This window comes from Gobius niger, assembly GCF_951799975.1.
Source record: "Gobius niger genome assembly, chromosome: 6".
NCBI classification, from domain to species: Eukaryota; Metazoa; Chordata; class Actinopteri; order Gobiiformes; family Gobiidae; genus Gobius; species Gobius niger.
The window spans coordinates 12,429,176-12,454,569 of NC_136857.1; the positions used below are offsets into that span (position 1 = coordinate 12,429,176).

Below are 25,394 nucleotides of genomic sequence, written 5' to 3' on the forward strand. Positions count from 1 at the left end.
CCTTTGATTAATTTCTTGTTCCATATGAGACGAAGCTGAGTCAAGTACCTTGAGTCATGGGTGTTTACAGGCTTTTCACAGGATTCTGTCGCATTAATTATGGCAACACTAATTAATTTTGAGCATGAGGCAGTCGAGCTGGGAACCTCTGAGTACCTCACTATTTTATACGATATGTGATACATGGCTCACAATAACCTCACAATATGCCGATAGTGCGACAATTTACATTTTGCACATAATAAGCAAATACATACTGTACATTATCGGCACTCATTTGACTGTGAAAGCAGTGGTCTACTGCAGCCTCATTAATATAACATTACCCATTAATATGCATGACATAATCAAAGTAACAACTTCAGCATAAAAAGTGTCTGCGGTGGATTGTGATATATATCGCAAAATAGATTTTTTTTTGGGCACACCCCCATGTAGAAGTCTGATAAAGTGTGCATGTTCAGGAATGCATTTTAGTGCGTTGATAATAACATGTATCACTTACATCACTGAGGAGATTAAAGGCTTCAGTCAAACCCACGTCTAACATGCCGATTCCTTGAGCAAACAGCTTGTCCAGGTGCTCTCGGAAATGCTGGGAAAGGAAAATATGAACAGGAGATAGCACCAGCAAAGATGTAAAGATGTGAAGTTGTTGGGGACAGATTAAATCCCTGTTATAAACCTCCAGGCCTTTCCAGGTTCACAGCCTTGTTAATGTTGTTTTTGTGTGTGTGTTTTTATATTTGCTATGCATTATTAGGCTACAATGTCTTTCATTCAGACTTGGAACGAGCAGGAATCCTGCTTGTGAGGTCAATTGAGGCAAATCTAAGCTTATTTACATTTACTTCAAAACATGAAAACGCAGCTGTGCAATTATTTTACTCTACTTGTCTATAAGATTGCCTTTTATTACTACTACAAAAAAGTATGGGTTTAGAGGAAGAGAAAGAATAAGAAAAAGTTAGGAGACAAACAGACAATACAAACATGAGTCAATCCATTTGTAAAGACATGGGTTTTCTAATGAACCTGGACTAATTTTTGCTTCAAATTGTCCTATTATTATCAGGAAATGTCAGCCCCAGGAGACTGAAATGCGTCCTCTCTGTGAATGTGTGTGTTGACTGGGGTCATTGAGCCACTGAGATAATTCACTGAGGGTAAATTACCTCCGGCATTTAATAATGAGTTAATGTTGTTGTCAGAAGCCTTTCATCTGCAGCGTCCTGTCTTGAAAAAAACAGCAACAGGATCCAGCAGAAATGGCCAATGATTATTGCAATTGTTCTATATCCTTGTTGGTATCCGTAATCTTCATATTGCTGAGTTTCATGCCAAAGGCAGTAACAGCTTGTGCAGTATCTTCTACTACAAAATATCACCATTAATAATCAAGGTGATGGTTAAACCTGACAGAAAACTAGATTTATTCTCAAAAGATCGTGGAAACAAATACTTCATAAATAAATATAAAATACTATAAGATTAACTGTACTTTTACAGCATATCCTCTGCTCCCTATCTGCAGTGATGAGCATATTAAAATGTATGCATAATCTATGTAAATGATCCTTTTATTTATCTGCACCTGAGACTGGCACAAAGATTACATGTTATATGACCCATTGCGCATGGATTTTGCATACATATTAGTCAACAAATCTGTCATATTGTAATCTTAATCCACACAGGTAGTTCCTAATCCTGTAAAGCTTTGACAACAGGTGTGTATGACCCAATTTTTGAAGCAGTTTTGCAGTTTCTTTTAAGACTTCAGTGTGACAGCCTGTGCTGCCCTCAGCTCCAGTAAAAGACTCTAGCCTCCCTTATCTGAGAGAGCAGACTGCGCCTCTGAGTCTCACAGTGCATTTAACTACAGCACTCTAATCCATATGCATTAGTTTACACTTATTTAGGAACAAACACCAACTCACTAAAAACAACCCTGTGTGGTGTACACAGGCCTGCACATGACAGAACTGCCCAGCAAAACAAGTATGTGTGCAAGCTTCTGGTTGTTCTGGTTTGAACTTAATGCTACAACTTTCAGTATATATATATGGATTTCCTTTCGATAGCACACCAAAAAAGGTTCACAGTATTTCACATGGGGATTTTGCTTGGCTAAAGATAGACATTGCTACTATATGAAAGGTGCAATTTGTCTGTATTAAGTTTAGAAAGAAAAAAAGTTATCCAATTATACTCACATCTTTGTTTGTGACGTCAGCCTGGACCAGAGTCCCATTCAAACAGGGCTCCACATAATGCAGCTCCTCATTATACTGCAAATAAAAGCAGAATGTAATGTAATTAATCAGCAGTCAATATTCATCGTTTTGACTGTTTTAAAACTGTGGGAACTTCACAGGGCCCCGAGAAAAGCTCTAAGATACAAACAGCTTCCTGTCCTGTTTCTCTGTGATAATGCTGCCATCCATGCACGAGTGTGAATTTTTCTTCAAAGGCAGGAGCTTATTGCCCTTTATTTTTTTCATTTTGTTGGATTCTTTATTTCTTTTTTTCTTGATAACAGTCACAAAGCGGCAAAATGGTAAACAAAATTACTAAACAAGTTAAAAGTAAATGAATATTTGACAACAACAAAAACAAGAAAAGTGATGAGCTTAAACTTAAACAAAGGTCTTCCCTTTTGCTGAAATTGTCTTTTTGCATTTCTCAATGGACAAGTCTCAAAATAATTTGATATCAGATGATAATACGCAATTTGTTCTGAAGGAAAAGGCTGGGGTTTGCAGTGTGATGTAAAAGCAAATACACACTTGCGTGGTTCCACACATAAGTGAAAGGGAGTTTCATCAGACAAAGATGAGAACAATGGTTTGAGCGCCAGGGGCAGGATCCAATCACAGCTGTCTGTTTTGCAATTCAAATCTGCATTCAATTCGGCGCTAACCGGTTGTGACTGTAACAGAGGAGGAAGCTGATTTGTCCCAGCTTTTCCTCTGATCTCGATTTGCATGTAAGTCAAACCTATAAAAGTGAAGTAGCTTTTAGCCAGTACTATGACCACCTGATTATTATTTTTGTCATCATCTTTAACCTACCCCTTCAAAGAATGTAACCAAGAAATTACAAAATAAATATGGCTAGAATTTTCTTTTTGATAACACAGAAGCAGGACTGCAAAATGTATTATTACGAAATATTATTATATACTATTTCCATCTGCCAGATTCAGCTATGCTTTATATACTTACAGCAATGATGTTAAAGAAGTCATCGTCTCCTAGAGTGTCCAGTATTGAGGAAACAGTCTGCTTGGCGATGGTGAGCCTCAGTCCCTTCATGCTGCCGCTCACGTCCACTAAGATCACCACGTTTTTGGGAGAGGTTGCAGCCTGGATGTACCACTTCCGGTTTCGACAGTCAAATGCGATGACGCCATGTTCGTCTGGTTTCCATTTGATGCCTTTTGAAAGTGAAATTTTAAAATGTATGGTCAAATAAAGACGTCAAGATTGTATTTTAGTAGATGATAGTAAAATGGTTACACTTCTGATTGTTCCTTTTGCTGTGGCAAAGAAAGGAAGGCTATCCTTGCCTTGAAGATTGGACAGGGAGCCAAATAATACAGCCTCACAGTGTGCTACCACTTTCATTACTTTCAATATAAAAAAAAAAGAAGAATCTAACGTTCCCCCTCAGCCTAACAGACTCCCCCATCTCCATCGTGGACTCCTTCTGCTTCTTGGGCACCACAATCACACAGGACCTTAAGTGGGAGCCAACCATCAGCTCTTACATCAAAAAGGTCCAGCAGAGGATGTTCTTCCTGCAGCAGCTGAGGAAACGAATGCTGCCACTTCCATCACCTAGTCCATCATCGTGTGGTAGTGATGGCCGATACCAAGTTCATTTTTAATCGACACAATACTGATGCTTTTGGGGTCATTTTAGTCAATACTGATATCAGCTAAAATGATGTTCATATGACTGGTTATTTCAAATTGTTAATGTGTAAGTTAGATGTTGACTGTAATTTGTTATTTAGCAATATCAATGTTAAATACGTATAAAATGGATACTTTAATGACAAGCAGAACATGAACTCCTTATTCTACTCACATCTGTGACTTATTGTACATTTGTTAAAAAAATGGTGTCGGCACATATGTATTTTGTGTATTCATTTAGCAATGTATACCTCCCATATCTTGTTCATTTTAAAGCTGAACTAAATAACTCATTCCCCAAAAGGCCATAAGCGCCACTGCAGGTGTTGTAGCATGTTACGTTTTTTTACTCATTAATTGTCCGTGAGAGTAAATACTACACTGACACAAAAGACAAAGGGAGAGAGGGATATTGTACATCCAATTACACAATGGAGATAATTTTTGTCACTCAAACTTGGCTGTAAATACTGTTTAAGTGGCCCTAGCCCACAGTTAGCTTAGCCCATTAGCCTGTTAGCTTCTTCTTTGTGTTTCCATTGTGTTTTGCGCCCCCATAGAAAGTTGGAATTGTGTTTTTTTAGCCAGAGACACCAGGGGGAGATGAAAGACCCCCCAATCATCCCATCAATACTTGTATTACCCCCAGAGGGACGACAAAAAGGATTTATTAAGTTCTTTAACTTTTTTGTGCTGGTCAACTGTAAACTGTTCCCTTGATCAAGAAATAAAACTTTACATTTTAGGATTTTCAGATTTTTCTCCTAATATTACAAGTCGCAAAGGATTAATTCCTAGATTTACTCCTTTTCCCCCACTCTATCAGCCCACCTCTGCCTTTGATACAATTTGATCAAAACTGCAATTTGCATTCCGATATTAAACAATGATGTACAATCCGGAACATACTTATTCATTCATTTGCCATTGAAAATCAAGCTTTCCTTTCACCTCCATAAGGCGTCATCTAAACAAACTGGCCTCTCGTCGCTGTCTAACAATCACAGAGCACACCTACACACTGATACTTCAGGGAGGCAGCAACTTAATCACAGAGATACAAGCAGACACAATGTGATACACTCCCACGCGGGTAAACAGACACTTACCTGGGTATTGTCGGAAAAAGCCCTTTGCGCTGCCAAAGTACTGCCATATGAGAGATGGGTCCTTTTCAAAGTTATCCACAAAGACTTTATTCAGAGCCTCAGACCAGTACACGCCGTTGACAATTGCAGAATCTGGAATTTGAAGACACGAAATAACAACATGATATTATTAATCATTGATATTAAAGTTTTTACCACTTTTTCCCTCTAGTATAAAGAAATGTGTTCAACTTATCCTAGCTAAAAGCAGTACACAACACTGAAGCATATGTGGAAGAAAGAACATACTGTAGTGCACAATGGCTCCAGACTCGCAACCAATATTATAGTCAGGCTCCATCAGCGTCATCCAGCATCTATTAGAGCTGGTGAGGCTGAATTACTCAATGGTTGTGCGGCTCTGTGTCAGCCCTGGGACTAACTAACCATATCTCAGGGTGAATCTTGCCATTACCAACCCCTATAGAGAATCAGAAGTACCTGAGACCTGACTTGAAAGTTTACACAACTCAAAATAAGCGCCTGTCACGGTCGTAAAATCACTCACTGGCTATATACCAGTTTCCATTATACCTCCATAAAATATTCCTATACAAAGTCAAACCCAGGCAGGATATTACAGTGAGACAGACAAACAAATACCTAATGGGGAGTGAATGAAGAGCAGATAACGGATTTTCCATCATCTCCCATTCCTGCCTTTTGTTCTGCTGTCAACAGTGCTGCCAATAAGCCATGATTGAATTAGTCTTCTGGAGGCTCATGTACAATAAGCCTCTCTGCACAGTAAACAGGCCAGGCCATAGCTGTAGAGTGGAGGATGGGTCTGATCCAGGCCCATTTACACAACAATATGCGCGTTATAGTATGGGGCGATAAAGACTTGGTTGGATTAGCCTATAGATGGGATATAGGCTCTGATATCTATAAAGGACTTTATGATTGCTTCTAAATTTGTCAAATGAGCCAATCACAGTCTACCACAAACTCCTGTTAGGGGTAGGCAGCTAGAGTCAGCAACTGTGGGCCTTAGATGGGATACACTCTGGATAATGGCTTGGAAAAGAGCCCATGGTAAAAGCACTACAGTGAGTGGCCAGACTGGGATTCTAACCCACAACTTCTTGCTCAAAGACAAGGGTGATTCTTCCACAGTGGCGGGACATGATTATTTGTAGAGCACACTGAATACAAAAAGTAATTCAAACTGTTTTACAAAGCAAGAACAGTGTGTTAAAAGAACATGTCCAAATAAAACAGAAGTAATTATAGAATTAAATTAAAAGCAAAGAGTGCATAAAATACTTTCAGTTGTCATATGCATAACTGAACAGAGCCAATTCCAGTCTGGATTTGAATAGAATTTGAGCAGAGGCCTGTCTCACATCTTCAGGAAGACTGGTCCAGAGGGCCGACTCTAGGCATACAACCCCATACTCCCGGCATCTACAACATCGCCGATTTTTGGACATAACTTTGGAACAGAAAGTGATAGAGACTTGCAGTCTTTTGTGCTGGAAACTTGATATTTCAAAGTTCAATCTTGCCAAGGGCACCAATTTGGCCCTTCTGGTCCAGGTTGCATTTTGTTGCATAAAGGTAATACGCACCACCATGTTTAGTCCTGACTCTGGGGCACCAGCAGGAGACCACTCTCTGGGTTAGAGTTAGGGAGCCAAATAAGCATTGTTATACCATGGTCTGGGTGAATACTCAATTCTGATTGGCTAACTGGCGTGCATTAAAACTGTATAACCCACAGTTATGGTGCATTCATGTGGACTGGAGTGCTCGTTTTCTCGAGATGTGACGTCATTGTCCCCAGTTGGTTTGTGTTCATGTGGTTTTTATGTGGCAAAGTCGTCAAGTCATCAAAGTCATCAAACAAAAACGGTCTTTTAACATTGATTAGCGTTTAGCTGAGCTCATCATTTAAATGTGTTGTTAGCATCTCACAAGCTAAATGTCAGTTTGTTAGTTTTAAAAAATATCACATAAATTCACTTTTTCCCCGCATTGATGTCGGGGATTTCAATTGCATTTTTGTTACTACGAGGATGACGACAGCTAACTCTAAACTAAAAAAAGTAGCAGTGTAAAAAGCTCACATTAGACAATAAGAGAAGAAATCAGCTGATTTCCGCAGTCGGAAGTCGTTTTCCCCAGTTGAGCGAGCGTTCCTGTGAATTCCTCAGCTGGGGAAGTCATTCGCCTGAGTTCCCGAGGACCACATGAACACACCATTAGTCCAGCAACATGTTCAACATCATGTTCTATATCACTCCACTGCATCTGTTTCTATAGTAACGACAAACATTTGAGCTGGAACTAGTTTCAGGTAAAAGAGATAAACTCCTGTTAGGGGTAGGCATAAAAAAAACTCCTGCCCCGGACTTCAAAAAAAGTAAACCGGCCATAGAACATGAACAGCTTCAGTTTGTCTGACCATGGTATAAGCGATTTAAACAACTCGGAACCGTGCATTATACAGTTTTAATGCACGGCTCCTCGTTGTTCAAACCTCACATGCATCCTGTCACATGACGATAACGCAAGAAATGAACATGATCCTGCTTAATTTTCTATTAGTTGTGCATTGTGTGGTAGTGCCAATCCATGATAAAATGAGATATAGTACTTTTTGCAGTGTGATTTCAGATTCACATTGTGTCGCACACTACGCAACATGATTTGCTGTTGCATTCTTAACGAGCAAAGCAAAAAGTAAAGATTTTTCCTAAATGAATGATCTAGGAGGGTAAAATGGTTCTAATGATTACCCTAATAATTACTGAACAGAAACGGTGGCAGGAGAGAAGAACGGAGCAAAAATCCATAAGCGTGTGCAAATATTCATCCAGTGCTCAACACTTTGTCTTGGGGAGAACATTGTGTTATTGACCGCCTGTAAACGTGCATGTTGGGCTTTACCGGAGCAGTGGTACATATTCCTGTCATAGACCTTGATAAAATATGGTGGTGTTGTCTGTGTTTTGATAGTAAAGTGCATTAGAAAGATGGATCTTTAAAGTGAACTACGCTCCTCTTGAGATTAATCCCCAGGAGCTCTGTGATCATGAGCTGGACCCACAATGCATCACGTCTGACATCATTTATAAAGAAGTGTCTATGGCGGTGACTGGATGGACAATAATAGGAAAAATAGAAAGACATGATTAAATGTATTGGAATACTGTGAAGTAGTGCTGAGCAGTGTGGTGATTTCGATTTCATTCATTCTTTTACATAAAGGTCAGATAAAATTACTTTTTACTAATATGGTTTATGAACAAGAAGACAAGATACAGTAGATAAATCTTGCTTTGCAGAAGTTGAAAATGCGAATGAATTTCTTCAAACTGCACAACCACGCAATGAAGTTCCCCTCTGTCTCTGTAGTGACCAGGCTATGCAAGTGTGGCTGTAATAAAATCCAAGATGTTAAAGGAACAGGCCACCTTTTTTACATACTGAGATATATTCTTACCTGAGCTTAGATGAGTTGATACGTAACTGGTCTTATGAACTGGTATGTATCAACTCTTCTAAACTCAGGTAAGAATATATCTCAGTATGGAAAAACGGCGGCCTATTCTATTAAGTGGTAAAACAAAGTCATAATTGCATTAAATGGAATGTAAAAAGGTAAGATAAACAATATCCAAACTAAAAAGGTTCAAAACAAATTGTAAAAAGATATCAAAGTCACATTCTCGGCCTTATAAAACAAGTTAATTCCACATCACGGATAACAACTTGTGACAGAGACGCAAGGACAAGCAACATAAAAAGGACCAGCAGCCGAGGAGTGAAGGGCGTGCCCATTTAAAGATGTGGCTGGAGGCCAGGGGGCGGTAAAACTGACCACTACGAATAACAAAGTCAAACTAGCACATTCATGAAGGCAAAGAGGGTCAACATTACCCAAGGACACAACAACCATATTTATTCAACAGCAGCAGGTATGAGCAGTCAATATCCAAGGCAATGGCAGTGAGAGAATGTCTTTATACTGACTGAGAATAGTTTACACGTTAGTTTTAAGTTTTCAAACCCAATGAACCCTCTAAATGAAATAGCTTACCTGCTATGGTAATGCAACAGATGTGAGGCATACACTATTAGTAAAAACAAGCCATCAGCTCTGGCGTGGCAAATGGTTATTGTTAAGAACACAGAGAAACAACCCTGTATTGTGTTTAAAGAACAATTGCCGTAATAAAGGCACAACACTGGAGGATATGTTTGAACTAAATAAGTGTGAGAGGCAACTGTAAACAGAGCGGAGCAGCCACCGCCAGCCCTAGTGTGTAGAGCCTGATGAAACGCCTCATTCTCATTCAATGCTCACAATACAGATACCGCGGCACTAATAGACACGCAGGCTTTGGCAAATTCATTCCAAAGCAAAAATAATTAAAGCATAGAAAAGTTGTTTTTCAGAAGTTTCAGAGAATTTCCTCCGACCCGCTCACCCCCTCAAGCTCCTCGCTGCTTTCTTTTCAACTCTGCTCAGTCCCAGGTCTGTCAATGAGCGGCCTGTGGTTCAGTTAAGTGCACCTTTTCAGCAGGCGGGGATGAGTTAGATCATTTTGAGTTGCTAAATTACACTTTTAAAAGCTAAATCCAAACTTGGGGTAACTGGTAACTGAGTAAAGTCAATTATTGCTCTAAGTGTCCATTTTCTCCAGCAGATATTGATTTAAAAAGGTTCATGTTGTAGAAAACTTCAAAAATAGTGTGCGCTGTAAAGTTTCATAATTATTATTTACTCCTCCCACTATTATATTGAAGTCACACTTACTTGACTGCATTTAGGAATTAATACAAACCACTGTTTTGCTTATTTTTCTGTGAATGAAAAAACATATCATTCTTACTTTAGTTGAGCTGCTGCATGGGCTCCACTCTCCATGCACCTCCATTCATTTGTCTTTACTTCGCTCTTCACTCTGTCACTCAGACTCACGTCGATCCTGGCTGTAATTAATATGCTTCAGACCTTCCATCAGTCTGACTTAACCTACTTCCTGTTTCATTTACTTCACCACCCTGCACTTTCCCATCGTGTTTCGGTCAAAAGGAAACTAAAATTTCAATATTGGGGGTCTAACAGTTGGCCTGTTTGGACGACTGTCAAACAGCTTAATTGCAGTTACATTACAATTAGGATGGGTGTTTTTTTTATTTTTTATTACAGTCGTATCTCTGTCACCAAATGGTAAAGGTGCTTTTCATATTATGCTGAAAAATATTTGCAAAAAGAAAAAAAAAGACAAAGAACTGGAAAAACAGTCCATAAATGAATACATAGAATCTTCTCCAGTATTTGCTAATGAGGCAGGAGAAAACCTTAAAGGGATATTTCAGGATTTTTGACATAGGGCCTCATTTCCTTGTTATCCAGAGTGTTGTTGATTTCTGGAGATATACATATATATATTTTTAATTCATGCAGTCCTTATATTTGAAGAGTTAAGTGGTTCTAGGCGATTGCTAGGCTAGTGCATGTCTATGGTAACTAGTAGCCTGCATTAAAAACAGTCTGACCCAAGCACAGTGCACCTGAGGCAAATCACTTATAACACCAGACTACCAATATAAATGTCTGTCTTGACTGATTTTTTTTTTTTTTAAACATAACCATTTTGCATTTAAAATAACTTATATTTGAGCAGCATCAGCGTCCTGGTTGTAAGCTACGCAGCAGCGGAGTAATCTGCTAGGTTACCGGATCTACAGTAGTTTGTTTACCTGCGGCCGGCGTTGCTACATGTGGAATTCACAAAGGAGCTTTCTACAAATCAGATATGGCAACGGTATAAGGACTGCATGAATTTAAAAAAAAAAACGTAGGATACTTGCATAACTAGGAACTGATGCCCTATGTAAAAAATCCTGAAATATCCCTTTAACTTCAAGATCATTCCTCAATGCAAAATCTCTATATCCTTCATGCATCGATTCTGATGGACTGGTTAAAACGAGCCAAACAGTAATTCGATGTCTCACACAAATCATCAGCAGGTGCAGCTTGGCAGGATACACCTGGACAATGACCAGTTAGTCACAGGCATTTGTGCACTATTGGGTAATTTTATGTTAATATTCTCCTGGGATGTTTACAGAGGGTTGTAGGACAGTGGGGAGAATCTATACTCACCATGGTCAAAAGCGACCTCCATGCGGTCAAGGCAGGTGAGAAGCACCTCAAACTACTCTGCCACTGTGCGGACCAACATACTCATTGGTTTTTGCATGTGCAAACCTTCTGACTTACCAACAACTTTTATAAATTTCCTTCCTGTTGTGATAAATAGCTCTATTCCCTGCACAATTCTGCATCTTATAATACCGTTTGGAATTGCCTGTTTCTACTTTCAGGTGTTGCAATCCATTTACTGCTCCTTATTAGCATGTTTTAGAAAATGACAAATATACAGTACCTTTATTATACATGTTGGTGGGGACCTGCACCACGCTCAGACTGAGGTTAACCGATAAATTATTAAAATGGTCATTTGGCTGCAGGATGAATTCTCCCCCGAGCTCCACACTGTTCCCCTCTTCATTCACTTCGTTGATCAGGACTGCATTGAAGTATTCATACTGCAATTACAAGAAAAACATAGAGACTTGTTACAAAAACAAACAAAAAATCAGCATCCCCTGCATTTGACAGTGTGCTATTGACACACAGTAAGGGATGACCAAGTGCTGAGTAAGATCAGGCCGTGCACTTTAGTAACATGATCCCCGGATCACCTCAGGCTCTCTGGTTGTCACGGTGGGGAGATGCTGAGTTGACAGAGTTGTTCTCCTGCAGGCTATGCACAGTCTCACTGGTAGATGGGGCCCGTGGTGCTAGGCCTCCCATGTATTTTTAGCGCGGTACATACTGGAGAGACTATTAATAAATCATATGGCTTGATAAATATAGAGCTTGTGACTGCATGCAGACAAAAGGAAGACGAGGAGACCAGCGCAGGACCAAAGCATGTACAGTTAAGGCTGGTGACAAAGAGAATCGTACATGATGAAGAAACATGGTTATGCTTTTATCCTTATTGTACATGTGTGTGACCATAAATATTTGTCTATGTGGGGATATTCAATATAATAGCAAGGTAGCTATATTAAGGAAGTCAGAACATGTTATGTATTTTGCTTTCTAATTTTTTTTTTACATCAAATATGAATGACAGCGTAACACTCTCTCTGGATTGGCAGATTTTCAGGAACGTGACTTGATAACGAGTCAATACGATGTTGTGAAACTTTCTGGTTGACTCTCTTGACTCTTATACCTCTTGGGCCTTAGACTCTAAATATCTTCTATTTGATAGTAACAAGACAGTGTTTTGTATCTGTAAACACTCAAACTCACACTGTTAACAGAACAATCTCATTTTAATAGGTTTTCTTTTGAGATAATATGCAAATAGTGCTTGAGTACCCTAGAGGTCCCTGTTTGTAACCCTGCTGAGAAACACTGCACTGACGGATCAATCTGTTTTGAAGCTTCACAAGGAATTGGTATTGAACACTGATGTCAATAAATTCACTAAAGGTTTAGTATTTGCTATTTTTAAGTTAAAGTTTGAGTTACAGGAATATACATTGTATTTGGCACAAAAGGTAAACAGCCTATATCATACTTTTATCAGTATTTTTCAGTGACAAACAGGGCAGGGCTTAAGCGGATACAGTGCATGTGATTGAATGGATGTCTGTGTGGTGCTGACTAAACATTGTTTCTCTCATCTTGTCTGCTGTATTACAAGTCATGCACTAAACAGGCATGGATCTGCTGAGGAAGCACAAATACTGACCTTCATTCATAGAAACAACTCATTCTGTCATAAACTTTCTATCCAGTACCCTGTGCCCTACAATACCTGTATCTAATCTATCTGGCTAACTGCAATGTGACATAGACATACAGTATTATCCTATATACTGTACACAAGCCTATATTTGTATTGAACATGTTTAATGTTGACTTTGAGAACTTTCACTATAAAAAAATAACGAAGGACAGATGCACCAACAAACTGAGTCAGAGGCAGCTCCACCTGCAGCAGCTGAGGCCCCATTGTGTCTCTGTGCTGTCCCCTTTTTGCCCTTATTAGCACATCCCGCCTGTGTAGTTCTCTATCCACTGCTCTATTCACGCTTCTATTTAGCTGCTACAGACTCTCATTAGCCCTTGCCTGGTAGATATCACAAAAACGACATGCAATGTCCAAATAAAGCTGAAGCATAGTACCAGATGTGGACTCAAATTTGCATAGCTGTCTTTTGTGGCTGATGGATTCTGAACTCCAATCATACTATTGTTGCATAATAAAATAACAAATAATAAACAAATGATTTTTTTAATTTATTTATATACATGTAAACATCAAGCAATCCTCATGCATACAGCGCATATAAGATTCAATATGAAACAAGTTCTTCCAGACTATCAACAAAGAAACCAACCACTATGCAAATGCAAACCATATTGGATGAAGTTTAAAAAAAGTTGTTTCGATAGCAGTGGATAGATCACAGCCATTTTATGCCAAATGTCCTTCCCAGTGTGACCTCCAGGCATGACCTCAGGCTGGGACATGAGTTTGTGGTTGAGATGCACATTTTCTTTAATTTCATTATCGTTTAATTGGTCTATTTAGCAAACAATTACTTAATGTAAGTTAAATGTTAGACGTCTTTCTACATTACATTTCATATATTTTCTTGTGAAATAATGAAACATAATTTTATAAGTTTGTCATTATTGTCTAGAAACCCATTATAGACTTATCCTAAAAGTCAGTTGCCATTTTTTTTAGTTATTTGTCCATAACACTCTGATGGTATCTTTACCCTTCCGTACAGCAAATTAAAAATCAATTAATTCAATATGAACACCCCTGGTTTGAAGAGAGTATTTAGAGTCTGTGCATGTATGGCTGTAGAGTAATTAAAAATGCACTCAGAGTTTTGATGCTGTGTAATGTTGGCTAATGCGGACAGACGGGTGTAGACGTGTGTGTGCAGCTGTGCGTACTCCCGGTGGGTGTATGTGTCAATTATGCCATCACAGCATTAACAGTGAAGGAGCGCTGGAGCCACTAATGCATTCCCCGATCATGTGTTAACAAGCTGATCTTTAACTTCTTAGTGCATTACCCAGAGAGAGCGTCGCCCACCAGATCCCACTCAGTGTGCGGAGGACAAGGACAGGACTAGAAATTAACAAATGTTTTTACACATTTTTTACATTGTTAAATTTGGCTTCTATTAGGGGTGTAACGGTTCAGCTACCTCTCAGTTTGGTTCATGGTGCAAGTACAGTGTAAAAAATAATACGTTGGTTTTGAAATAAAATAGCCTAAATGTTCACCATTAGACAGTATTTGTAATCTCAGAATAAAATTGGCAATGCTTTTAAAGCCTGTTGGCTCACAGTACAAAACAAAACTGTAGTGCTCTAAACGTAAAAATATGTGTGAATGTTCTTGGACAACATTCTGCTTGTACTTTTTGGAGAAAAAGCTTTTGAGGCCGGATTATGACCAGGATTTGAATGTACGTATTTGTTTGCACCTCTGTGGTGCTCTGGATCTTTCGAATAATTCACCTCAGCCTGGTCATCTGCAGGAGAAACCATTACAAAGACCGATTTCATGTGTTTTTGGAGGATGTAACTGTACAGGGTATAGGTGTGGAGTGTCTACAGCCTTCAGTTTAACAGTAAGTGATGATGACACACATGCGCCCTGTTTGGATGCGCGCATACACGCATGGCACGCGCCACGGAGAAATATAGACTCAAACTTGCACTGTCATTGTTACATGCATTGCTAAACTCCTAGCATCTTTTCATGATGATTATTATGTTTTAATATTCTTACTAAATAGCAGCAGCAACTTAAAGTGTGAGCCAGGTTTCTCTTGGCAGTAAAAATATGTAACATTAGAGTCCCCTCTGGTTCCAAGGTACTGAAAAAAATAATAAAATATCTAATTCATAATAATAAGATGTATGCTTTCACAACTTTAATACTGTAATATTCACACAATAAGGACGTAATAAAGAACCTAAAGGTCCCACCCATGGTCTCCTGGATGGGATTTGGGAAGAAGCACCATTTCTACAAAGCGGGGGAAATGGATGCAGGTATCAAAGTGAACACAACATGAGCAGCTTGAAGACTGATTGAGCTGTAAATATCATCATCACTGTGTAAGTGGGTGGCACAAACAAACAAACAAACTACTGTGACCACTTCAGGAGGTCAGTATGAGATTTATCAACTCTTTACCACAGCTCCCTTTTTGAAAATAGCTACTTCTTTACTCCAGAACCAGGCCTGCTGATTGGCTGTTTGTCTGAAACCTCTCAGGAAGTATTTCATTGGTCGGGGGAACACACTGCTTTGCTCTGTGCTTTCCTATTTACAGTACACGCGCGCAGAGGCTAAGAGAGCGAGGGAGGAAAATCACAGAAGATTACCGTGCCAATTTCACATGGAAGCAGAAGAGCTCTGGAAAGGATAGATAAGGAAATTCCTATCAAAACGCTGCCAGCCAAATATGTATCCAATAGCGAGAGGAGAAAACACACACACAAACATTTTATAATAAACCAAATAGTGATGGAGGAGGTTTCACCCTACAGCGTGCATTATGTATTTTTAACTCAGCTGGTTGATAATTACCATCTATTCGCTGTGTACCACTGTTAAAAGCCTTATTATAAAGGCCACCATCAAAGCTCTACACTAAACACAGGTGCAGGCACAACAACAAGCAGGAAAGCTGATACAAAGAGGAAAATGTTTTATTTCAAAATTTATAAAAATCTGCAACCATAGGTCAATTCAACATGAAGAACAAAGTCGACACGCGTTTCATATTTAATTTAACATAATCTTACTTTTAATTTCCATGGCAGTTAGGGCCTGGCCAATATGGAATATGGAAACCATGCTAATGACAGTTAAATGCCAACATGTAACCATTTCCATTTCCATTGCCAATTTGCATCATTAACAAGTGTTATCGCCGCTGAATCATGGTTGAAAATAATAATTATTGCTCTTCTGTCTGTTATAAAATGCTTAAGATTGTGAGATGTGAAGAATCTAAGTCAAACCAGGTATAACGTGTCCCTGTGTGATATCAGCAAACCTTATAAATGCTTATAAATGCCTATATCGACTGTTATAATCAACAGGCTGATTTATCTAGCCAGGGCATAGGTGACCCAGGCGGCCGGCTAGGGCCATACTACCACCAACTCCAACATTGTCTATTTTCAGACATAACTTTGGAACAGAAGTGATAGAGACTTGCGGTCTTTTGTGTTGGCGACCCCTCCCTGGTCCTTCTACGCCTCCTGGGATCTGTGGAGCATCGTGGTGAAAATTCAAAAATTTACTTCAGAATTGGAGATTCATCCTCCAATGTTGTGTGCCATAAATGCACCATTGTGTCATAAATGCACAATAAAAGTAGCTTTTTCCATATCCAAGGTCTGTCCAGTGTGTCTAAAAAATATATAAATATATACATACATATATATATAATCAGATTTGCGGTCACAGCTCTTGGATTGTCAGTGAAATAAACCAATCAGCAATTAGCGGACATGACGACAGCTGCAGTCCAATTCACAAAAATCTGAACTGAATATAAACAGACGAGAGTGCGGAGGCAAAATGATTAGTTTTGGTTAATAACTTAGAATTTAGAACTGCAACATAACGGCTCAGTGAGTGACCTTGTCAATTCCCTGTGACGGTTGTGATCAGTCCCTTGTTTATCGTGTGTGTCCAGACCCACCTTCTTTCGTGCAGAAATCATGTGGGTGTGGTTTACCAGGCTAAACTCAATGCACCTATTATTGGAGCCGCGAATAACACTGCATCAGCGACACACTTTCGCCCCTTGCCAATTTGCTACTCCGCTTCCTGTATGTATGTTCTCTAGAAATGTAGTTGATGCCACGGCCACCAGACTCAATCACTGTATCAGTCGAGCAAATTGGCAAAAATGTAAGAAATATCATTTTACTTTTATTTCCATTTTATACACTGCTCCGATATTTTCAGACTTGTTGTGGCTTGAAAAACCTGCTTTAATTTGAATACACACAACCCAATCCACAATGATACGCTGAGGGAATCTCTTATTAATAATATTATGTGTGAGCCAGTGAAGTAGGGATTAATTTGTGTCGCCTGGAAACCAAAACCTCCCACAATAAGAGCAAAACACAAATCTGGTTCTTTCATGCATCAGGACTTGAATCAAAACCATGTTGGTTTGATAATGCCTTGTGGGATCCTCATTTTGCTTGTCCCTAAACTGGTGTCACGTGCAAAATGGTAAATGGTAAATGGTCTCAACTTATATAGCGCTTTTCCACCTACATTAGGCACTCAAAGCGCTTTACAGCAAGGATCCACTCACCCATTCATACTCTCATTCATACACCAATGTACGCAGACACTGGGGGCAATGTGGGTGAAGTGTCTTGCCCAAGGACACAACGACAATGTGCACTTTCAGGAGGTGGGATTCGAACCCCTGACCTTCCGATCATGAGACGACCCTCTCTACCATCTGTGCCACTGTCGCCCCGACAAATGATGACTGAGGATTTGGTTGGCAATAGGTGCTCACGTTTCACACGCATTACTTTCATTTGGTGCATGTCTGACATGACGGGTTAAACACTGCAGCGTCGTAAACACAATTGCAAACTCAGATAAATTGAAACACAATTTTGTCCGAAATGTAGCCTACAGTTTTCTCTGGTTTGCTTACTTATTGACCTTATTCTACCTCTATCTGTCAGTGTTAAGAATCTAAAAATCTAAAAAATGAAACAAAAAGTAACTTAAAGGTGCATTATGCAACTTTTTACGTAAAAAAAATAAGTTGCCATTAATACGTATTTGAGCTTTCAGTGACCCGGCGGATGCTTGGGTGGTCAGCATAGTGCCTTTACTCACCATCCCGGTGGCCTGTTGGACTCTCTCGTTTTTTAGGTTTTCTCTGCTGATTGAACAGTATCCATGGATACATTCCATTCCATTCCGAAAACCAACCAGAAATCCTAAAAAACCTGAAATAAAATTGATCCTGATGCATCATAGGAGCCGCCAGGATGTAAAGCAAAGGCGCCAAACTAACCACCCATACAGCCCCTGACGGTCCAATACGCACTAGTATAAATCTGTTTTTTTACATTAAAAGTTGCATAATGCACCTTTAACTGGTCTAAAATAAGGATTAATCTTCATGCCATCAAAGTGATCATTAGATTATCTGACATATGAACTTTAAATACCCTTTACACTTCAAAAGAGTTGATACTAACAAAGGCAAAAAATGTGTATATAAGAATCTAAATTATGATAAAACTTCAACTAATTAGATTGGTGCCGATGAATTTTGTATAAGACTGTCATTTCAGTTTCTTCTGTCATTTCCTTTTGGGACTCAAGCCTCACAATTTCAGGTGAAACAAAGACACACTGTGGGCTCTTCCAAGTAATTATTGGCACAAAGCACAGAGCCCACACAATGTTCCTATATCGCTCAGACTGCACAGTCATATGTATGTTTTTTTTTAAGATTAAATAAGGTATTCAGGATACACTTTCACTTTGGGGTAATTTATTGTTTTTTTGTAATGTAAATGGTCTATAAGGGTCCCATGAGGGCCTATACCAGAGGTTTGAGTTGGTTTTAGAAAAGCATAAATTAAGCACTTCTGCAGCTGCACTTGGGCTTAATGTGATGCAAGAGCATCATGCAATGTGGAAATAAAACACACTGAAGGAAAATGGGTTCAAAGTCAGAAGTCCTGACAAATAAATCCTTCTGTGTCCCGGACTGAAAGACGGTTTATGTATTTTGATTTCTATGTCTTTATTTGAGTTAAAAGGTTGAATAAATAAACAATTTAGATTATTTTTACAGCTATTTTTAAAAAAATATTTTTCATGTTATGTCCTTTGTAGAGGTTGCTATAATAAAATATGTTATTGTAAATCCTAGTATACATTTGAATGTATTGATAAATCTGACATAACTCAATAAATACCAAATCAATATACTATAAGAGAGTTAATACATTTAATGAGGTTACGTTAAGGTTAGAGTTGAGTTTAAAATCCCCTCCATACTGATTATGATTATGGTCTGGCGCTTGTAAATGTGTCTCTACAGGTGTGACGTGTGTGTGGGATGTGAGTGTGTAACAGAGCAGTGATGGGGTCTGTTTTTGTTAACAGAACCACAGAAAGTGCTCACACACCTTTTCTTAATCACCCCTGAGCCCCATAATCGACACTAGTGCCACAGCATAGAGCCGGGCCTGCAGTGTCCTCTGCTCCTCTGAACCTCCACTGCCCTGTTCTAATACTGGGCCTTCAGCTCATCTATTCACAGCTCCGAGTCGGACTCTCCTGTCACTATTTGTTACAAAAGCTTCTCATCTTCATTCAACCATAAGTTTCTCATAGAGATTTAGATTTCACGAGAAGACACATCTGGATGTCCATTACAATACATTAATTGTATTATAAAAGTAAACAAGACTCTTCTGTACATGAAAGTGTAAGATTGATGTGGTTCTGCCTCTTGTTTTGCAGAAACTAGAACTCTGAGTAAGTTTGGATCCATAAAATGTGACTGATCCTAAAATTCAGCCATTTTGAAATCAAGTTAGAGCCACCCCAACAAATTATATATTGTTTGAAAGCTCTAAGACAAAAGACCAATGTCCACTACAGAGGACAAAAATGCATGGGCTTTGTCCCAGGAGGATATATAATGACCATTTAATATAATATGAGGGGGAAAAAAACTCCTGCAGCATTCCAAATCCACTCATGGGATTTCTAATACAACACTTTAATATTTGTTAGCAACTGCTCATGCTACATGCTATTCAACAAATAGCACATTGTTTCATTAAACGGCCTTTGAATTTTAATAATATTTTACACCACATATATAATCCAAGCTGTAAAATTTACAATTTATGTGAAGTTGAAGTGCAGAGCGACTATAATAACATCAAGGGGTTAAATCCAGTAATCGATCTTTAATGGTGCATGACAGCACAAACCACAGGGCATTTACTATAAGGTCTTTAAGAGCTGACAGAGTAAACAGAGCCTTACCCACTTCAGGCAAAGACTTCAGAGTGTTCAAGGAGTTTTAGACTTCCCTGTCGGCTTAGCATCAAGTTTTATATTTCTGCTTCCAACTATGACCCCACCTCGTTAAAATAAACAGTTGAGAGATTGGCATCCAGTGAAAACAACCACAAAACGTACAACAGGACTAAGCTGGAGTGAAAGTTAAAGCAGCTCTTGCGGATTTGAAGCAGAGAGAACAGAGGCTACATGAGGACGAGTGGGTAGATATAGCACTTCATGTATTTCCAGCTTCCACTTTGCACAATTCAGGGTTTGATGCATAGAGGAGAATTTAGATGACTTTTTAATAAGTGTTTTTCACTAAGACATTCAAACTTTGTACTAATTAACATACGTTTTCTAAGCCACTCACAGCACAAAGTTTTATACTGGACAAGACAACGCTTGGTTTTGGGTCTAGATTTAAGGCAATGTATTCATGATCAAATATGTCTTTTTTATAAACAAGTTAATCCTACCTGCAGGTCTGGGTCCTCTTCATGCTGAAGGTGGGCCTCCTCTGCTGCCTCCACCAGTCTCTGTAAAACAAGAAGAATAAATATGAACTTCGTTTTTTGTTTTTTTTATGTAAAGAAAGGCAAGATTCGTCTTATCAAACCAAAAGCGAGGAGGAGTTCTGTAAGTGGAGCTCAGAACCGAGACAACCCTGATACTCCTCAGCGGACAGTCATTTTGTGTCCTGCGTAGAGAGCGATTTTCCTAAACGCTTCAGCAGACGGAGTAATGACCTTCTCAGCTTCTGTGGGTCTATCATGGGTCCATCTACATTTGCAAGCGCACCTGTCTTCTCACACGGCGGCATACACAGTAAGAGTATATCATCAAACTCTATATGTGCTGCCTCAATCTCTGCGAAGTGAACTCTCATTCTTTAGAAAATAGCTCTCTGTCCAAAATTGCCAATATGAAGTTACAGAAGACGATAGTGACATATAGGATATGCAGAGAATTTTGTGACTTTCATTCTTGCAGCCCGAAACCTAAAGTTGTTCACTATATAAAACACAGAACACACATTTTCGATGGGTTATTCTTTAGTGCATTGTTTGTATTTGCTATATGTAAACAGTCCGATCACAATGATTAAACAAGGTTCTCTCTTGTCGATGGCACACGTAGCGCCTCGATCTCCTCCCGACTGTGTAACTTGTGCAGCTCGTCACTGCTCTCATTCACAGCTGCTCCTGGTGTTTATGAGTTTGGTAATGCACTTCCCTTTCACATTTCCATTCAGATGGCTTTAGCCGTAAAACGAGTGCAATCAGCCAGCTTATTTCAGCCCGTCTGTGTGAGTGTGTGAGAGAGAGAGAGACCGTGACAGAGCGAGAGCCTCTGGGTGTGCAGCAGTAGACCTTTTTGGGAAGCAAACACTGTAATCTCAGGACTGGCCAAACATGTTCCTCACCATGGCAACACACCTGACCAGTGCGTATGGGTGAATTTTATTATGCAGGGAGGTATTTGTAATTATCAGAGCTAATAATTGTACTTAAGTGAGAAAATACTTACTTCTTATTGTTTATTTAAACAATAAGAATTGTTGTTTATCCAAATAATGTAAAAACACTGCATATATTATATGCTTTGGAAAATAGGACAAAACCTCAAATTGTAATCACTAAAGAAAAGCCTTCCAGCCACTGCAGGTGTTGTAGCATGTTGTGTATTTTGACTTAACACTTGTATTGCCTCCAGAGGAACTACAAAAAGGATTTATTAAGGTAAACAAGTTACTTAGTACTGCTTTAAAGATGATGATACTTTATTATATCTAAAAGCAAACAAAGTCCAACTTGTTCAGAACTACAATAAAATGGATCTGAAAGGATTCAAGGATAATATAGGAATGTAGAAGGCTTTGGAGGAGCTAACTGGAAAGGGCTAGAAAGCTACCAGCCCCCGAGCTAATGGTTGAAGATCCCAGAGTATTAAAGAAGGTAAGTGAGTTACTTTTAACTCATAACTACCTTCGTAGCACAAAGGAGTTGGAACATGCTCTTTTCTATTTACATTTTTCCAGACCGCATGAAATGTTTGGGAACATCCAGGCATTGAGAAGCTAAACAGGTGCTGAAAATCCACCACATTGTGCTGGAGGAACAAACAAAGATAAGGAGTCAGTGGAGAAACGCGGATGAGAGAGGAATGAGAGGAGCTTTCTCTAAAGGTCTAAACGCTTAGCCCCGTGTTCTGCGGGAAATGTCACACACCGCCGCTCAACACGAAAGAAACCATAAAGCTTTTGAAGTATGTGCACTTCTGTATGTGTAAAGGTTCCTTATTTGACATGTGTTCAGATTTTAGCCCTCTGACCTATGGCCTTGCATCAGCTTTAGAGATGGTATTCACTCAATGAGAGCGTAACAGCGCAGGAACCATGTGCAATGAATTTAAAAGACTGTCCAGTAAAATAATAAATCTTCTTCACTTTTCCCTCCCTAAGATTGCAGCAGTATTCAGCCATCTCAATAAGTAATATAATCTGAAAGTCAACTACCGCATCATAATATATCATGTCAAAACAAAAGATTAGGCAGCACAACTGTGGGATTTTTCCAAGAGTGAGATTAAAGATAACTGAGTCCTATTCCCTTGTGCGAATTTCAATTGAACCATATCTGAGGCTGTTGGCAGAGTGTTTGTTTTGCGGCTCGGCACATGGGCGTGTGTAGGACCTGTCTGACACACATTCAAATGTCTCTTTGTCATTAGGTGGTCCTGCCAAAAGACTATAGCAGCTTAAAAAGAGAGGAAATGACTTTTCTTCTCAAGTCATTCTGTCGAGACGCAGGCTTGAGTCGAGATGGCAGCAATAATTAAAGTGACAGAGGCAGAGAGATGCGCACACATTTACTGGGCATCACTGGGAACTGACGGTAAAGGCCCACACACGCCTAACAAGACTCATGGTGGTAACGGGATTAGAATTGGGAGTGCTAAAAAAAGAGTGGAGCATGTCTGTGTGATTACAGGTCCCTGGTGGGCAAGAGCTCCTAATCTTCAAAGTGGAGAAGAGAAAAGGTGCACTAAGATAATGATAGACAGGACGCATTAGGGAAAGGTAGTATATTTGTTTAGGGGTGTTTTCAGCCATTTTTTTCCCCAGACACGAGAGATCTCAGGCCAATGAGCTACCATTCGGTCCCAAGCCTGGTCAAATGAAGGTTCTGCCAAATGTAACACCTAAACTACTGCATTTCAGCCCCAAAGAGCTTTTCCATTTGATTTGCATCCATATTTGATATTGATGCATGATGGTCACAGTTATGTTGATAGCATTCGTGCCTCTCAGCAAAGAAGATGTGGGTTTGATCATAAGGCTGTGGATCTTACCTCTTCAACATTAGTCATGCAAGAATAGAAGAAGTGTGAGGGGAAATTGTCTCACTCACCCCTGTCCAAGAACCCAGAGCAGGACAATGCAGGATCAATGAAAAGACATTTTATGAGGTATAATGAAGAAAAGAAAGGGTTGATCTAATATGTTTCACTGTTTGTTTTGCCTATCTGAGAACATCTCCAGCATGTGCTCTTCTTATTACCAGGAGCTATGATAATGAAGTGATGGACAAAGCGTGGTTTACACATTGTGGTATTTATCACAGTCTCTCCTATTTATGTCAGTCTGATTGGCCAATTGTTCTCACATTGCTCTCACTGCGGAGCTTGCCTCTCTGACAGCTGAAGCTGCTGACCTTAAGAGGTGCCCATGTATTATGAATGAAATGCCGATGTGGTAAAAGTTGATGAAAGCTGTCAACCAGACCCAAGGAGCAGAGTGCACTGCAGTGAGAGAACCTACGTCTTGGCCACTCGGTCATATGCATTATTGACCAGGAGAGAAAGTAGAGCATTTTAGTACATTTAAACCAATGAAAAAGGAGGACACTGACCTGATTCTAAACTTCTTACCAAGATTAGAGAAAAATTTGCACAAACTTAAGAAAATGAGAAGATTAATATTACAGTTATGGCAATATGTAGAAAAAGGGTCGGGCACAAAAATTAAAAGTTATTTGAATGGACAGCTGACAGGACTTTTAATTTGTGCCTCAGACCCAGTGTCTGTGTACATTGGTGTATGAAAAAGAGTGTGAATGGGTGACTGGTTCCTTGCTGTAAAGCGCTTTGGGCCAAATAAAGGTAGAAAAGCGCTATATAAGTTGAGACAATTTTTTTGTCATATTGTCAAACCTCTTCTACTGTACAGTAGGGCGCCCTGTCTTTGAAGAGCACCTGTATTCTTGCCTTTTATCCACAGACCCTCTGGACTCACTTTCTTCGTTCTCTGCTGTGCTTTTATGAATATTGATAGCTGCACATTTCAATATGATTAGTTAAAGCAGTTCTAAGTAACTCATGCCCCTAGAGGCCATAAGCGCCACTGCAGGTGTCGTAGCATGCTATGTGCTTTTTTAGCTCATCAATTGTCTGTAAATACTACGCTGACAGATCCATAGATTTTTTTCACTCAAACTTGGCTGTAAATATTATTTAAGGGGTTTTGCCCATTCTTCTTTGTGATCCCATCAGTGTGTATTGGTGAATCCGACCCGTAGGAAGGAAAGCTGCAATTGTGGTTTTCTGGCCAGAGACAAGATGAAAGACCCCCCAATCATCCCATCAACACTTGTATTACACTCAGAGGGACTATGGAAAGGATTTATTAAGATAAACAAGTTACTTAGTACTGCTTTAAGGTAAAAAAATATATATGAATATATATATGAAAAATGCCGTACAATTGAATAAGCGTGGCCTTTTTCTGAAGTATTCTGCAGTTTGTGTGAACTCTCATTCGTCCAGGAATTTTACATTGTAGTAAAGATTTTCAAACATTATTGACTGGACTGATGCAAGTCTGACTTACAAGCAGAAGCCTCTGAAGAAAGAAATGAACTCAATCAACCTAGTCTAGTACATCCTGGTTCAAGCTGCATGTTGTCATTCTTTTTGAATTTGTTGCTGTAAAGTGATGATGTACTTTACCACCTTGGAATGAAAAAGCAATAGCAGCCCTCCATAGTCACATGTGAAACCTCACTTGTTTCTGCTGACCCCTTCAGGCTAAAATTAGTCTAAAACCATATGTATTGTTTATGGCCAAGTGAAATGTATTCTGTTAATTTACA

General features: G+C 39.3%; 1 protein-coding gene across 2 annotated transcripts in view; it reads right to left on the reverse strand.

The window, feature by feature from the left end:
• The window catches only part of cacna2d3a (calcium channel, voltage-dependent, alpha 2/delta subunit 3a), a 112,247-nt gene that overhangs the window by 45,820 nt on the left and 41,033 nt on the right, over window positions 1–25,394 (reverse strand). For both annotated transcript variants that reach the window (XM_079559178.1, XM_079559177.1), the window contains exons 4-9: window positions 20,721–20,780; window positions 11,479–11,641; window positions 5,033–5,164; window positions 3,228–3,439; window positions 2,217–2,291; window positions 506–595 (exon numbers count right to left, since the gene is read on the reverse strand). In XM_079559178.1, the coding sequence (XP_079415304.1) occupies window positions 506–595; window positions 2,217–2,291; window positions 3,228–3,439; window positions 5,033–5,164; window positions 11,479–11,641; window positions 20,721–20,780 (732 nt within the window). The remainder of the gene's footprint in view (window positions 1–505; window positions 596–2,216; window positions 2,292–3,227; window positions 3,440–5,032; window positions 5,165–11,478; window positions 11,642–20,720; window positions 20,781–25,394) is intronic.